Below are 17,500 nucleotides of genomic sequence, written 5' to 3'. Positions count from 1 at the left end.
ATTTTTTTTTAAAAAAAAGGACCCATGCACTCATGCGCACCCCCCCCCAAAGGAACCATTGCCAAAATATACACTATACACAGGCGAGTCCATCCATTCACATGATACGTATATATACAGAGTCTCTATGAACAGTCTTCTGAGTGGAGTGCACAGGGAACCAATGGGCGAGAGAGGAGGGAGGCATGTATTAATAAGCAAGAGCCTAAACCAATCAGGGTTTCAAGCACTTTCCCTTCTTCTCCCGCCTCTGCAGTTTCCGGAGGCGCCGAGTCCAGGCGTCCCGCCACTGGATTACCAAGCTGTTCTTGTCAGCCATTAGTCCTGGCCGGTCAGTGGGGTTTTCGCTGATGCCCATCACCAAGTACTTCCTGCTGATTTGGATTTTGGGACATTTACACGCCAGGTCTTTCATGTGGATCCACAAGAAGTTGTCGCCCCGCTTCACCCGCTCGTCCCTGCACTTGTAGACCGAAAGGATGTTGACAGTGAACTTGGCCCAGTTGGCTACTGTCTCCATGTCTAAGACGTTCACTTGGACAACTGGAGGGAGAGGGTAAGAAAAGAGACCGTCAGGGCCACAGAAAGGAACTGGTGCTGAATACTCTTAGCCATGTTCAGGATCATGCAAAGCTAATTTCCAAAGGGTGGTGGCGCAGTGTTAAGATTAGATAGCTATGCCTTCACACGAGTAGGTGGCAATAGTGGGTGAGATCTATGCGCCCCAAAGACCGCTATGCGTTTTCAAAAGTTTCCTTCAAGAGGACTAGATACTTGCCAGAGGCAGCCCTACCTTGAGGTACAGTGAGATAGCTGTTTGCCTGATTCATTTTCCAACTGCTCTGTTGGCCTGCCTGCTCCTTCATCTCACCTGGGATTCTCCAACACCCTCCCGTCTGCCTGGGACTGCAGCATTGGAGATGGGGGGGGGCTGTAACCCTTTACTCCAGATCTGGACTGTCCTCTCCCATGGCTGCTATTTTACCCAGAAGGAGAACTCCCATTTGCACCTTGTGGGTCCTGATGGGTGTGAAAGGCAGGGTCTGAACATTTTAAGTCAATCCATCTAAACTGCAAGCACCAGGAAGAACCTACACTGTTTCTGAGCACAGTCATCTGCAAGGGAGCACAGATAATAATCGTGCCTCTGGAGACAAGATCTTTTTCTTCCTCGCTCTGCTGCCGCCACCCCGTCTCACAGCCACTCGACAACTATCCCCCTTTCCATTCCTTTCCACCTTGCCAAAAACATCTTTTTTGTCGGAGCCAAGGAGTCCCGGTGGAAGATCAATCACAGACCTCTCTTGAGCAATCCTCCCTCTGCCTCTGAAGAGTGAATGCGCCAGTGTCAGGGTGATTAACAACCTGCAGTCAGGATGCCCCAGCCCAAAACTTCACACACATCCCATCCCATTGAAGCACTCCCCCCTCCGTGTGTGCAACGCACACACAAACAGACACAGAGGCAGACACACACACCTTGCAAAACAAGCGGATGGAGAAAATGTTCTTTTTAACATATTTGGCAGACAGGGAGTGACTGTGGGTGGGAGTGAGAAAGGGAAAGGGTGCGGAACCTTTTAAAAGGCTTGTTTTTTTGTGAATTTCAAGCCGGAGGAAAGGAGGCCAGATTGGCAGCTCCTACAGCCAGGGGCATAACAAGCCTGGGGACGTGGGATATATATACTCTACCTCTTAGGGCTCTGGAGAGTCAATCTCCAGGAGTTGTCTCTGTCCCACCACACTGTCCGCTCCCATCCTTGCTCTGCTAGAAAGCGCTTTCGGTGAGGGAGCGGAAACCGTTGCGAAGGCAAAACAACTTATCGCAAGTAGACAAATTGGAACTGGTTGAGAGGAGAGGAACGGTGATAGCCAGGGGCCTGGAAAATAAGCTCTGTGAGGAAAGAGGAAAGGAACTGGATATGCTTAGCCTGGAGAAGACTGAGAGGCGGTAGGAGGGAACCCTCCAAATACCTGAAGGGCTGACACACGAAGGAGGGCAAAGACTTGTTCTCACTGGGGCAAGATGACATTGAGAGGACTCAAGTAACAGGAGAGTAGATTTTGGATGAACGTTAGCAGAAAAGTCAAAGCGAAAGCACTGTTTGAAAATGGAACCAGTTACTCCTGGGTAATCTTTCCTCCTTGGAGGGCTCCAAGCACAGGCCAGGCAGCCATTTGCAGAAGACACTGTTGATTTCCTGCATCAAGCTAGGTGGTCTACAAGGACCCTCCTCCAACCCTATGATTCTATCAGTTGTTTTTTTTTTTTTTTTAAATTATGCAATTGATTCAGTATACATAGATACAACAACTACTCATTGGCATCTTTCAGTCTCGGGAGACTACGGTATCGCGCTCTGAAAAGTGTTTCTGGTAGTAGTTGGCAACCTTCAGTCTCGAAAGACTATGGTATCGCGCTCTGAAAGGTGGTTCTGGAACAGTTTCTGGAATATACAACAAAAGAGAACAAAAATGCCACATATACGCAACAGATAATGTGGCATCCATTTAAAACAAATCTCAGTAATGTATTTACATTGTTCCAGAACATCTAAAAAAAACAACAGTGTTTTTTCAAAAACATTCAACAATTGTTTAAATATCAGAATTACAGGGAGGCCACAGCACGTAGTGGGATGGGAACTACCAGGGGCCAGGTGCTGGCTGAGAGTTCATGCCCATCACGGGTGAATTGGGTGAGTCCCCTCACTGTACCAGTGATACTGCCTAACCAGGAGGCAGGGAGGGGATGTCGTGGGTGCAAAGTGCTGAGTTGCGCTGAACCCCCAGCAACTTGGCATCAAGCTAGTTCCAAGTTCCAAGCGGGTTCCAAGCTGGTACCAAGCTAGTTCCAATCCCCTTAGCTGGAAAGAAAGCTATAGAGGGGCATGATGTGTCTAGATTGGGGGAAGTCAGGGGCTGTAGTCCTCTAAGGGCCTACCTCTTCTCCCATAACTCAAATATTGCCCAGAAACAAGAGGCCAAATGGAAGACTGAACTCTTCCCTGCCTACCAAAGGGTAAGATAAGAAGGGAGGAAACCCCAGAGGTGATTCCAAACAACACAGTCCTGGAACGAGCTGGAATCCCCAGCATGTATGCACTGCTGAAACAGAGACGCCTGCGTTGGCTGGGTCATGTTGTGAGAATGGATGATGGCCGGATCCCAAAGGATCTCCTCTATGGAGAACTCGTGCAAGGAAAGCGCCCTACAGGTAGACCACAGCTGCGATACAAGGACATCTGCAAGAGGGATCTGAAGGCCTTAGGAGTGGACCTCAATAGGTGGGAAACCCTGGCCTCTGAGCGGTCCGCTTGGAGGCAGGCTATGCAGCATGGCCTTCCCCAGTCACTTGGCCAACAGTCTGAGGCAAAGAGGCAAAGGAGGAAGGCCCATAGCCAGGGAGACAGACCAGGGACAGACTGCACTTGCTCCCAGTGTGGAAGGGATTATCACTCCCGAATTGGCCTTTTCAGCCACACTAGACGCTGTTCCAGAACCACCATTCAGAGCGCAATACCATAGTCTTTCGAGACTGAAGGTTGCCAACAACATTGGAGAACTGAAAGCCGCTCCTTACCATAGTCTTTCTTGCAGTATTTTTTCATGTTAATTTTGTAGTTGCCTTTGGCCGGCTTGCAGTAGGAGTCACAATCTGCAGAGGACAGAACAAATGAAATTGGATTAGAGGGGCAGCAATGGTGTCCTTGTAACCTGCCTTGCCCAGGGGAAGATGAGGAATGCCTGTATCCATCTGGGCCAAATGAAATGTTGGGAGGGAAGTGCAGGGTTCCCTTGCAATGCTAATGCAGGCGAAGGGAAGATCATTTGTAAGGGAAAATCAATGGGCAAAAGAAGGATGTTTAATCTTTCCATTGCCCACCCATGCTTCCCTGCAAATCTTCCCCCACTCCTAGTTCATTTAAATGTTTCCCAGCCAGGCTCTAAGACTAGAAATGAGCTGCCTGGAGGGGAGACATTTGAAGGGAAGAACTGACAAAGATATGAGGAGTTAAGCATCCCTCCTTCCTGCCCACGGACCCTTCTTCCTTCCCCCACATCCCCCATTATCTCAGCACCCTTAAGGTTGGGACTATGCATTTCCATAACCATCTCTGAGCTTGGCACCTGTCATCACGGGTGAAATACTGTTAGCATATGCGGTGTTAAGAGAGGAAACAAGTTACTTCAACATGTCCAGCTTTGTGGGTAATCCCCATTGGCCCATCAAGCTCAGTCTATGTTGCCTGGCAGTGTCTCTTCAGTGTTTTCAGGCAGCAATCTCAGCCCTTCCTGGAAGTTCCAGGGACTGAACCTGGTTGCTCTTACCACTGAATTATAGCCCCAACCTCAAGAGAGATACAGTGAAGAAGAGTAGTTCCGCTCTAAGACCCAGAGCACTCTGGGATATCTTGCAACCAATGTCCATGTTGGAAGGAATTGTGTCAATCATTTGCCCCACCCAGACACATATGGATGACTGGAGGGTGCCAAGTGCATAGGTGTCTCAAATAACAGTCACCAGTGGTCAAGCTTCCAGCATCCTACCTCCTGTCTCCAGTCCTGTTCCCACTGCAAGCCTGGTTGGCAACCTTCAGTCTCGAAAGACTATGGTATAAGCCTACAGCACCTGGTATTCCCAGGCGGTCTCCCATCCAAGTACTAACCAGGCCTGACCCTGCTTAGCTTCCGAGATCAGACGAGATCGGGCATGGAAAGACTATGGTATAAGACTACAGCACCCGGTATTCCCAAGCAGTCTCCCATCCAAGTACTAACCAGGCCTGACCCTGCTTAGCTTCCGAGATCAGACAAGATCGGGCATGGAAAGACTATGGTATAAGACTACAGCACCCGGTATTCCCAGGCAGTCTCCCATCCAAGTACTAACCAGGCCTGACCCTGCTTAGCTTCCGAGATCAGACGAGATCGGGCATGGAAAGACTATGGTATAAGCCTACAGCACCCGGTATTCCCAGGCGGTCTCCCATCCAAGTACTAACCAGGCCTGACCCTGCTTAGCTTCCGAGATCAGACAAGATCGGGCATGGAAAGACTATGGTATAAGACTACAGCACCCGGTATTCCCAGGCAGTCTCCCATCCAAGTACTAACCAGGCCTGACCCTGCTTAGCTTCCGAGATCAGAGGAGATCGGGCATGGAAAGACTATGGTATAAGCCTACAGCACCCGGTATTCCCAGGCGGTCTCCCATCCAAGTACTAACCAGGCCTGACCCTTCTTAGCTTCCGAGATCAGAAAAGATTGGGCATGTGCAGGGTAACAATTCTAGGCTGCAATACCAGCCTGCCTGAGCATTCCATCAGATGACTCCAAAGGGCCAGTCCCTGCCCACCTGCTAATAAAACCCCAAACCCAGAACTTGCTTCTCAGTCCGTACAAATCTGCCCACCCACTGAGATTGTTGGGTGACTGGCCGCTTCAGCTGAGGTTTGGTTGGTGAGCTCACAGGGCAGCATCTAGATTTTGAAACACCCTCTCACAAGAGATCTGACCTGCCCCCATCTCTTTCAGCCTCACAGTGGTTACAATTAAGATGCCATCTTTCATTTCGCTGAATGAAGTCTTTGTTTAAATTAAATCCTTTGGCTGCTATTTTATTCGTTAATGCTTTATGGTTTGCAGCGTTTTAGATATTGCCATATACTGTTGTTTTAAAACTGACTGGGAGCAACCGCTGAGGGGGGGTTGGTTGGTTACTAAAAAGGCAACAGGCAAATGTACAAAATAAACAAGGTCATTGGTGGTGTGAAGACAATGCCTTTCCTTCCCCTGGACTCACAATGGAAGAGGGGAAGGGCATAGGAAAGGAAATGCGGTAGAGAAGAGAATGGTGGGCTAGAGTGGCTCCAACACTTTGGTCCACTTCTCTCCTCTCCTCCACATTCCTTCTCGTGTCCTCCCTTCCTTTCTGAGTTCAGGTAGCAGGAAAAGGAGGAGAAGCCATACAGGTGGGCACACAGGTGGGCGTCCCCACCTGTCCTCTGCCTGAGGCAGTCACCTTAGCTGGCTTCATGGACTGGCTGGCCTCATTGGATCGCACGAGGGCTGGGGTGCCCCGCTCCCTCTAGACCTGCAGCTCATTTCTTTAGGCAGGATGGCGGTGCCCACGTACATGTCCTTGGCACCGGGTGCCTGCAGCTCCTCTGCAGCTTGCTCTTTGAAGGATCGGGCTGTTCCATGCTTGCTTCCACATCTCTCAGCTACACCAGCACAAAGGGAGGCCAGGAAGGCGTTTCCTGCTGCCATCCACAATGGACTTCCTGGCACGGCCCCTGCTCAGTCACCCATAAGCAGAGCAGACTTGAACAGCCTCTGAGTGCCAAGTCCTGAAAAGGCCACACTCTCCTCCTTCTTTGGCCACCCTGCAGGCTTCTCCTCCCTGAGCCCCTCACGAACATCATTTAATCAATAAAGGCGGAGAGCTCAAGAGAGGCGCCCTCTCTCCTTCTCCTCCTCCGGGTCATCTTCCTTTGAATGTCTCAATCTGCCTCTTTCCTAAGGTTCCGCTGCGGTTGTGTCTCCCCCCCCCCCGTCTTTCTTTTCTCTTTCTTGGGTTCTCTATCCAGCTTGTCTGAGGCTGGCTCCGTCTCCCCTGGGATGGGGCAAGCAGTCAATGAAGTTCCCATTTGTTTGTGACTTGCCAGAGGCTTTGGAGAAAGGGAGTGGGGCGGGGGGGGGGAGAGAGGAGAAACAGACAACCTCTCCAGCATGCCAACTTCTAAGAGCAGTAAGAAACCCAGAAAAGGAACGCAAACCCAGCTGGGATTCGGCCGCTCTTGCCATTTCCACCCGACTCCCTTCTGAGCCTGGCTTTTATGCCGCCTGCTCCAAATTTGTCATTGCTATAAATGGCTCAGCATGGAGCTAATTCTGCCCCAAAGGGGCGCAAGCAAAGCCAGAGAATACAGGTTGCTCCTGTCCACCCCAGCCAGGCCTGCAGCAGTCAGACTTTTGTTTGCTGGGCTTTGTAATCCCACTCCATTTTTATGGGGTGAAGTATCAAGCCAAACTCTGGCAAGCTTCACAGTAGCTGAGTCCCGGTGTCACTCCCTTGCCTCACTGAAATGGACAAAGGTCCTGACCTTCTGAAGATCTGACCTCATAAGCATATGAGAATGCAGGGAGCAGAAGTCCACAAATGGATGGCAACCTTCAGTCTTGAAAGACTATGGTATAAGCCTACAGCACCCGGTATTCCCAGGCGGTCTCCCATCCAAGTACTAACCAGGCCTCACCCTGCTTAGCTTCCGAGATCAGACGAGATCGGGCATGGAAAGACTCTGGTATAAGCCTACAGCACCCGATATTCCCAGGCAGTCTCCCATCCAAGTACTAACCAGGCCTGACCCTGCTTAGCTTCCGAGATCAAATGAGATCGAGCATGTGCAGGGTAACAGTACAATGAATAGAAGTCCACAACTACTTCTACAAAAGGCCCGGAAATGTCATCAGCCAGAGGGTTCAGATACTTCCATTGAAATTTTTTCTTTTTTTTAACCACAGGACTTAAGTAAAAAAACAACAACATCAGGCTCAGCAGGAAACAAACTGAGAAATTTGCCTACGGGCATATCCTAATGTTTAGGTCACTTTTTTTTCCCAAGGGCTGCCAGAGGGATAGTATCTAGCTCATGTTACATCTAGCTCATGTTGCAATCCTATGCAAATTGACTTGGGGAGGAAAGCCGACTGAACACAGTGGGGCTGACTTCACGCAGAGGCTAGCATTCAAATATACTTAAAAAAAAAAATTCACTCACATCAATGTATAAAACACCAAATGATTGGGATGAAATTATCTAAATCTGAGCTCTTCAACCAGTGGCATGGGTACCACCAGTGGTATTTGAGGTGGTGTCTGATGGTACTTGCAGGATCCCTGGGCACCTGCCACCCAGCAGAGAGATCAGGAACAAGATGCAACAAACAGCACTAGGAGGCTTGGCTTGGTGGGCAGAGCTCCAAAGGATGCTTTTCCATGCTCGAAAACCTGGTCCGCCCTGGTCATCTTATTGGTGCTTGTTGTGCCACATCCAGCCTCCCAACTAGTCATCACTAGTTTATTTCTGTTGGAACTTCAAATACGTGGACCACGCGAAGTGGTACAGCCGAGGACAAACCTTGAGAAACAATGATCTAGATCAGGGGTGCCCAAACCCCGGCCCTGGGGCCACTTGCGGCCCTTGAGGCCTCTCAATGCGGCCCTCAGGGAACCCCCAGTCTCCAATGAGCCTCTGGCCCTCCGGAGATTTGTTGGTGCCTGCACTGGCCCGACGCAACTGCTCTCAGAGTGAGGGCGACTGTTTGACCTCTCGCGTGAGCTGTGGGCTCCCTCCACTGCTTGCTTTTTCACGCCTGTGATGCAGTAGTGGCAGCAAAGGAAAGGCCAGCCTTGCTTTGTGCAAGGCCGTGTATAGCCCTTGAGCTATTGCAAGACCTTCATTCATTCATATAAGTTCATCTTTAATATATTCACTTATGTAATCATATGTAAATTAATTCTTTTTTCCCCCGGCCCCCGACACAGTGTCAGAGAGCTGATGTGGCCCTCCTGCCAAAAACTTTGGACACCCCTGGTCTAGATCACTCAAGGAAGAATTATAAGTTTCAAAGTAGGAATAAATGGCAAGAGAAGAGAGTCATCTACTGAAGAAAAGGAAAACTAATTTTTTCTGTTGCGGAGTCTTAGTGGGGCAGGTGTAGCTAAGAGAGGCCTATTCTGAGAAGCTCTTGCACTTCAAAATTCCCACTGTTCCACTGCTCAAGACCCTTTGAAGAGCTGCAAAAAGGGACAGAACTGATAAGGTGACTTAAAAAAAAAAATCCAGACTCACTGGCAGCTGAAAAAATGGCACACGCTTCATTGGGCAAGAGAAAGGACTCAGAGTACAAGCTGTTGTCATCTTTTAACTCCTGGCTGGGACAATGCAATATCAGTCTGCCACTCCTGGCTCAAGCTTTAGACTGTGCTGGTCCAAAAGTCTGTCCAGTTTCTCATTTCTGTTGCCCAGTTAGGAAGTGGCAAACATGGAAGGGCAGTTCTGCTGGTTTTGAGAGGTGGGAACAGTTTTTGCTAAATAAGTTGGAGGAAAAATCTAGCAGGTGGGGGGCTGCAGCGTGTGTGTGTCTGGAAGGATCTGGAAGCTTAACCTATGCAAAAAGTTGTGGGTGCTGCAGTAGTATGGGAGGTTTTTTTATGTGCCTGGCTTTTGTTCCCCCCCAGGATGCACCAGAAAGTAAAACAACATGTTGAAAAAGCTATATTTGTCCCTTCTTCCAAAACAGATTTGTTCTTCCAGGGCCTTTTCCCAGCCCTCCCAGGAGATGCTGGAATTTGAACCTGGAACCTTCTGCCTGCAATGAAACCACTGGTGTGCGTTACGCAGTTCTGCTGTGTGTGGTCTCCCTGGAGGAGGACACAGTGAGTCTATCTGCATGTGAAATAGCCTCTTGCACCAAGAAATGCAACTCAGGCAGGCAAAGAAATGGGAACACTTATAGTAGAGAGAGCACATCTCACCAAAGGATCTTTCACAAGTCAGAAGCAAGTACCCTATGGGATTCAGAGAATCACCAGTGAAAGTGCACCTATTCATCAGGGGTATGTTGACAAATGGGTTTGCTCCATTTCTGGCGCCCTTTGACTGCAGCAGCTCAGGCCGAATGACAGAGTGCGTGCAGCATAAATAAAGTCCCGGGGAGAGAGCGTAAGAGAGGAGCCGTGCACGGTGCAAAGAAGAGGTTATGTTTTGTTGAGTCTCCGTTTGCGATGACTATTAATGTTTCTGAGAACGGCTGACTATATTTGGAGTTGCTGAGCTCGTTGCTTAGTCTACTTTCACCCGGGTGGGGTGGTGGTGGGGAGAGAAAGAGCCTGAGCCAAAGACACCCAGATAGAAAAACCATTTTTCTTTCATTTCTTTATTACTGTTGTTCCTGAAGCGGCCATAGACACTGGCGCCATCAGAGACAAGAAGTTTTCCATCACCCCACTACATCACACTGCCCTGTGTTTTGACGGCACGTCCCGGGAGATCTTCAGTACCCTCCCCTCCATTCTTGTACCTGCCAAACAGGCGAATTTAAGAACTTTTTAAAAGGCCTGTTAGATCAGACCAAACGTCTATCTCATCCAGCACCGTACATTCCACCAAGTGCCCAACCAGATGCTTCTGCAAAGTTCAGTTTTCCCTTGCTGTCCCGCACCACCTAAGGCCGGCCCATCCATAAGGCCAACTGAGGTGGCTGCCTTAGGCAGCAGCTTGGCAGGGGTCATCCACCTCTGTCCACCCACTGACCTCCACCGCTGCTGCTGTTCTTGCCACCCACTTCAATGGCTGCCTGTGGCTCAGCTCTGACACAGTGTTGGCAGAGGGCATGGAAGAGGATTTAGGGGTTGACTATTTCACAGTAAGAGGCAACTAAACAGCCACCGGGTAGATGGGACTCGTCAGCCTGGGAAGGCAGCTCATCTGAGAGAAGGAAAACTCTGATCCCAAACCTCCACTGCCTTGTGGCTACAGTTATGGAAAAGGCTTCAGGAGTCAACCTGGCGGCAAAATCCGGAGCCGGAGTCCCTGAGGCAGTTCATGGCTGAACACAGTCACGTGCTGGAACCAACCGTATTGGCCTCTGCCTTTCCATTGGACCATTTCAGCAACGTGGAGAGGGGGGATTTGCTGCATGGGTAACAGCCTATCCTCCATTCCTACTTTACCCAGGCTTCGCGCACTGGAGAGGACACTCTGTTCCAGAACCACCATTCAGAGCGTGACACCATAGTCTTCCGAGATTGAAGGATGCCAACAACAAATTTCACAGTCCTGAAGCTGATTGATTAGACATTTCCTTTCCTCCCAGCCAAGTCCAATGCTACCTGCTGAACTGTGAACATGCAGCAGGCATTGGCCATCCAATTTTCAAACACAAAAGCCACAGGGCGATTATAAACGTTTGCAGCAAAGTTCTGCTCTTTGCAAGGACACAAACCCTTTGCCACAAGACCCCACTCCTTTGAGTGCTCTAGTTGGCCAAGTAGTTCAACTAGTGTGTACCAAATGCTATGTTTTGAACCTAAGAATGCAAGAAGAGCCTTGCTGGATCAGGTCCAAGGCCCATCTAGTCCAGCATTTTCCCTAGTGGCGCAACTGTTGCCCCTGAAAAGTTCATAAGGAGGAGTGTAGTGACCTCCAGGGTGACACTGAGAAGGACCACATTCCCCTCTTGAAACTGTACTTTTCTTCGCCCATTCATCACATCGACATGCTCTGTCATGCACCTGGTAGTCTTTTCACTACCACAAGCTCCATGAGAAGAGGCCGTGATGAAGCAAGATTTCCACCCAGCTGTGGATTTCCTGCCCTGCCACCAGCCCACACACTAAATTCCCCAGAAGGAGGGGGGAGTCTCTACCACTGCCCTCACTTTGCTCCCTTCCCTCTCTCCTTCACGTGCCCCCATAAATCACACACACCCTCAAGCCTTCTCCAGGTAGCACACAAAGCTGAGCACCGTGCCAGAAACGGGAGGTGGACTGTTCCTCTGGCAGGTGGCAAAGCAAGGCAGGTGTGTTTTCACCAAAACACCGGAAAGGGTTTGTTGCGAGTAACAAACAAATTCTGCACTCCAGATCAAGAGGCCAGGCTCAAAACAAAGTAAAAACAAATTACTCTGACTACAAGAGGTGTGCTTTCTCTCTTGTCGCTGGAGAGAAAGATCTTAGGAATCGACACACCGCAAATTTTGTCACGGCTTGGCTGCGATCTCTCATCTTGCAATGAACCCCATGCGTCTCGTGATGCAAATTGGAGCACAGCTGGTCAGCTCTGTTTTATCCATTTTGGGTGGATTCCCTCCCCCCCCCCAGCTCTGAAAAGCTGGTTTGAAAGTAATGGATATTCAAATTTCCCACTCCAAAATCAGGTGTGCAGTTTGGACCACCACAGACCGAGGCGTGCTAAACCTAGGTAAACCTAAAACCAGATAGGTTTTGGTCAAGGCTGCTATTCTCTGGGGAAGCCAGAAGATCATGGGATTCCAGTATGCATTTAAGGAGGGAGACTACCTGCGATGTGTAATCTGGAGCTCTTGGAAAACTGGAGAGCATGGCAGGCTTCCATGTACACAACACACTGACATTTAGCAAACACTCCAAGTTTTCTTAAGAGCGGCATGCTTGTCTGTGACAAGAAGCTAAAGGCATATTTCCCTCCCACCATCCCTGGTGGTCCTGTGCAACTGATATTTGGAGGCATATTCAGAGGTTGCACAGAGGCTACAGAGGTTGCTGGTAGCCACTGAGAGACCTTCCTTCATGACTTTGTCCAATCCCCTTTTAAGGTCACCTATGCAAGTGGCCATCACCTCATCTTGTGGCAAGAAATTCCATAGACTAATTCTGTGTGTATAAAGAAGTAGCCCCCTTTGCCAGTCCCATCAATCGCTTTCACTGGATGATCCCTGGTTCTATCATTGGGAGGAAGACAACCATCTCTCTATCCCAGCAATTTTCAACCTTTTTCATCTCATGGCACACTGACAAGGCACTAAAACTGTCAAGGCACACCATCAGGTTTTTGATAATTGCCAAGGCACACTGTGCTGCCAGTGGGGGCCTCACATACCGATTGACCCTACTAATAAATGCCCTTCCCTCAAATTCCTGTGGCACACCTGTGGACCACTCGCGGCACACTAGTTGAAAATGGCTGCTCTATCCCCTCTCTCTGCACCATGCATCATCTGAAAAGTCTCAGTCAAGTTCCTGTTTAATTGTATTTTTCCCCCCCAAGCTAAGTCCTAAATGTTGTTGCCTTTCATCAAAAGGAAGATGCTCTAGCCCTTTGATCTGAAAATTAATTTCTGGAGTAGCTTATCTTACACACTCCTGAACGGCTAAGATCAAAGAAGGAGATCAAACGTGTCTGCTCTTTTGTAAGTTCATGAAGGTACACTTTACTAAACCTGAGCTGCTAGAGAAGGCTTGGATCAGGTCTTGCATAAGCAGCTTTGGGAGGAAAGTTCAAAAGCTGAAACGTGTAATGGCACTGTAAGGATGTGACACACACACAGCCTAATCTGTTGTTTTCAATATCAGAATGCAGCTATTGAAATATTTCCCTTGTATGAGCAGGTTCCATCAGAACCCTGTGCTGGATGGAAGATGATTTGAGAAAAGGGGCTCAAAGGAAAGACACAGGAGATCTGGCCGTCGTAAAGGTTCTTTCCTAACCAGAAACAAAGCCAACACGAACTGCCAGCGACCCAAATGGTGGTGATGTCGCTAGAACCATAAATCTCAGTCCTTGTTTTGTGCAATTTTTTTTTTTAAGTGTCCCAAGATGTAAACTAATCTGTGCTCAGTTAGAAAAACATGTTTTGGGAGATTTGGGCAATCTCTGGCGGCGGGTTTCGGTGGAAAAAAAAAGTTCTTTAAAAGGACTGGAAATTATTACGACGATTATTTATAAAAACTATAAAAAATTCCCCCCCTGTGAGAGTCAGTCGGTACCACCCTCTCCTCTCCCCCAATCCAACGCTCTGGAGTGCTTTCCAGTTCCTGCCCTCCCACCAGAGACGAGTGAGTCGTACCCAGCAGACAGCAGGAACATGGCAAAGAGGAACACAAAGGGATCTGATGCAGTACAGGGGGTTGGAGAGCAGGGAAAAGGACCAGAGCTACTCAGCGCATGTTTTGCATGAAGAAAGTCCCAGGTACAACCCCCAGGATCTCCAGGTAGGGATGAGAAAAGACCCCTCTGCGTGTTGCCAGTTTGCGCAGACAGTTCTGAGCTAGACAGACCGATGGTTTGAAAAGGCAGTCAGCAGCTTCATATGTTTCCATGATAGCTAAAGGAGAGGATCATAAGGGAATAATAATAATAATAATAATAGGTATTGGCAACCTTCAGTCTCGAAAGACTCTGGTATCGCGCTCTGAAAGGTGGTTCTGGCACAGCGTCTAGTGTGGCTGAAAAGGCCAATCCGAGAGTGACAATCCCTTCCACACTGGGAGCAAGTGCAGTCTGTCCCTGGTCTGTCTCCCTGGCTATGGGCCTTCCTTCTTTGCCTCTTTGCCTCAGACTGTTGGCCAAGTGTCTCTTCAAACTGGGAAAGGCCATGCTGCACAGCCTGCCTCCAAGCAGGCTGCTCAGAGGCCAGGGTTTCCCACTTGTTGAGGTCCACTCCTAAGGCCTTCAGATCCCTCTTGCAGATGTCACAGCTGTGGTCTACCTGTGGGGCGCTTTCCTTGCACGAGTTCTCCATAGAGGAGATCCTTTGGGATCCGGCCATCATCCATTCTCACGACATGACCAAGCCAACACAGGCGTCTCTGTTTCAGCAGTGAATACATGCTAGGGATTCCAGCACGTTCCAGGACTGTGTTGTTTGGAACTTTGTCCTGCCAGGTGATGCCGAGGATGCGTTGGAGGCAGCGCATGTGGAAAGCGCTCAGTTTCCTCTCCTGTTGTGAGCGAAGAGTCCATGACTTGCTGCAGTACAGAAGTGTACTCAGGACGCAAGCTCTGTAGACCTGGATCTTGTAATGTGCACATTCCTGATCTTGTCTGATCTCAGAAGCTAAGCAGGGTCAGGCCTGGTTAGTACTTGGATGGGAGACCGCCTGGGAATACCGGGTGCTGTAGGCTTATACCATAGTCTTTCGAGACTGAAGGTTGCCAACCAATAATAATAATAATAATAATAATAATAATAGACAAGAAGGATAAGAATGTCTGGATAGTAGACACTGCAATACTTGCTACAGCAGAAGATAAAGAACTGGATTAAAGACCCGCAAATAGAAATTGAGAGACTGTGGGACAAGAAAGCAAGAGTTACACCAATGGTCATGGGGGCCTTGGGTGCTGTCCCGAAACACCTGGAAAAGCACTTGAACACCATCGGGATGAGTACAAGCACCATCAGTCAATTAGAAAAGGCCACCTTACGAGGAACGGTGTACGTTCTGTAACAACATTTGTAACGCGACAACATAAAAAATAATGGCTGCCTATTCTAGGTCCTCAGGAAGGACTCAATAGGTGTATATACAAAATCCAGTCAAAAACAACATGACTGTGCAAAAACAGATAACAAAAATGATAATAGGGTTCAGCCCCCAAACCTATTTTCAGCCCCGAACCTGTGAGGATGGGTATTCATTTATTGCTATTGGCCTGGTCTGTCCTGCAAGGGAACATATGCTTTGGCTGTCATTGTACAGGAGGCAATCTCTATTGTTTAATACTGGCTAAATCACTGTCCTGTTTTATCTCTGCTATTGCCTTTTGGAGATACAGGCATACGTGACCACCCTCCTATCAGCGGGTGATATGTTCCTGCCACTGTAAATACAGAAACTGCAACCCTATACTTCATATGGTGTCAAACCCTCATCTCTTCCTTTGCCGTCTGTTACAGAACAGATTTCCTGTTCCAGCCTGAACACTAAGAGGAAGGAAACTAAAGGAGCAATCCTAGCCAATATTCCAGCACTGACCTAGCCGCAGTGTAGGCCCAAGGTAAGGTCACAAACATGCCCCTACTTTGAGGAGGCCCCCCTTGACGACCTTCCACTGCAGGATGCAGCGCACACCACACTTGCACAGCTATGTCAGTGCTGGAAAGTCAGTTAGGACTGCTCCCTAAGAGATCCACGAACAGGAAGCTTCCTGTTAGTGTCCGGACTCTCTCCCTCCTCTAGCATTCCGGCCGACTGCTTCTCGCATTCTTCCTTAGCGTTCTTTAACAAGCTGCAAAGGAAGAAACGTGAGTTCCTGGCACCGCAGTAACGGAAGACAGATAAGTAAACAGGCACGTGCGGGGCGGAGAACCATGGATAAGTGAACCTGTGGATCTGGAGGGGGGCGTGCCTGTGCCTTGTTCAAATGTCGTTAGCTGGCATTGCAAAAGGCAGGGCTTGGTCAGAGGGGGTTAAGAGCCCTTGCCCATCAATGGGCCCTCTTGGGTCATCCTCTTGAATCTTCAGTAGCAGTGGAAAAAGTAATGCCCAATGTACAGTGGGGGCTTCAATGCTGGGCTTTGCCACACGCCCCTCCCACAAGTAACCAAGAGATACTTTTTCAGCGTCCAACTCACTCCCTTGTGCCAGAATCATGGGAGCAGGTTGTTTCTCATTTGACTAGAGAGGATTTGCCGTTTCCCCTGCTCCAGGATGCCAGAGAGGAACCCATGCCTGATCAGCCCCTGACTGACCATCCTCCGCTCTGCCACTGATCACCCTTATCTCACCTGGTTCCACCCCCTGCTCTTAACTCCCAGGCTCTGCCCCTGCACTTCAAAGTCAACTGAAAGAGACCCAGCAACCTGCAATGCTAGAACTTGCTCCATTGCGGTATATGGCCTCTTGACCGGGCTAGCCATTTCCCTCCCTGTATTTGGGAGGCTGGTGGTTGCCAACTTCCTTTTTAGGAAAACATTTGTGTTTACTAGAACGGATGCTTCATGCTGTCGCTTTAGCTGGTCTTTCCTGTGACTACTCTTTCGGTTTTGCGCATATTTTATCTTTGTTTACTGTAAGCCACTTCAGAGGGCCTTTGGCCAGGAATCTGGGTATACATACAAGCAATAAAATAAATAGCACAAAAACTAAATGGCAGAAGAACTGTGGCCTGTCTTCTTTTTCGAACATTTATTTTGGCACAGGATCACTCTCAAAGGAAGGCAAGCGTCCAGCCTTAGCTGGTCCTTTTCACAAACCATGCGCCTTCCCTCTTACTAGGCAATCAGGCCAGTACCCCACCTGTGCTGCCCAATGATTTCCCTGGCCCAACAGAGCACATTTCCCAGGTGCACACATGGCCAGGTGACAAGATCAGCCAGGACACGAGAAGAATCAGCGGAAGTGCCGAATTCAGCCAGAACTCACCAGTGTCAGACATCCAAGTCGACCTGGAAACTTACTGACTTTGATAGTACTTGCTCTGGCTACATGTGTCTCTGGTAAATGCATTGACTTTTCAAAGGGAGTCTGGACATGGCCAAAAGTTGTATGACTCGGTGCATTTGCAGATCCACCTGCAGATTGAGTCTGCATTAGAGACTGTCCATTTTGGAAAGCGTCTCAGCTCAACCACTGGCAGCCAGATATCAAGATAACTGTAGCTCTGCTGACCTTCTAAGAAAGATAAGGAGGATTCCATGGCTGAAAAATGGAATAAATGACTGCTTATAAAGTAATTGATATCTGATGAGAACAATGCACATGTCCTTTTTGGCATGGCAGAGACTGCAGTGATGCAGGCAGTAAGTTGATTTAATCAGAAGAAACAGAGATTGGGAGTGGGCTAATATTTGAGATGAGGGCTTTTCCACACCCAACTTAAACCAGTAATCTGTGTTTTCTATCAAAGACAGAAAAAAAAAAGTGGCAGGAAGTCAGGAAAGTGACATGACCAAACTTACGAAGAAAGAAAGAAAGAAAGAAAGAACACTCCCAAATTTTTTCACA

At 48.8% G+C, this 17,500-nt stretch overlaps 1 protein-coding gene and 2 pseudogenes across 2 annotated transcripts in view; all 3 read right to left on the bottom strand.

Moving 5' to 3' along the window:
* NTN3 (netrin 3) overlaps positions 1–17,500 on the bottom strand; it is a 136,989-nt gene that overhangs the window by 2,477 nt on the left and 117,012 nt on the right. For both annotated transcript variants that reach the window (XM_066640651.1, XM_066640652.1), the window contains exons 6-7: positions 3,584–3,658; positions 1–543 (exon numbers count right to left, since the gene is read on the bottom strand). The exon at positions 1–543 is cut by the window's left edge and continues 2,477 nt beyond it. In XM_066640651.1, coding sequence (XP_066496748.1) covers positions 215–543; positions 3,584–3,658 — 404 coding nt within the window. In that variant the 3' untranslated portion in view covers positions 1–214. The remainder of the gene's footprint in view (positions 544–3,583; positions 3,659–17,500) is intronic.
* Positions 4,622–4,736, bottom strand: LOC136634151 (5S ribosomal RNA; annotated as a pseudogene).
* On the bottom strand, positions 7,316–7,434 carry LOC136633874 (5S ribosomal RNA; annotated as a pseudogene).

Source organism: Tiliqua scincoides, chromosome 13 (assembly GCF_035046505.1).
Source record: "Tiliqua scincoides isolate rTilSci1 chromosome 13, rTilSci1.hap2, whole genome shotgun sequence".
Taxonomy (NCBI): Eukaryota; Metazoa; Chordata; class Lepidosauria; order Squamata; family Scincidae; genus Tiliqua; species Tiliqua scincoides.
This window is presented reverse-complemented; position numbering and strand designations above follow the sequence as displayed.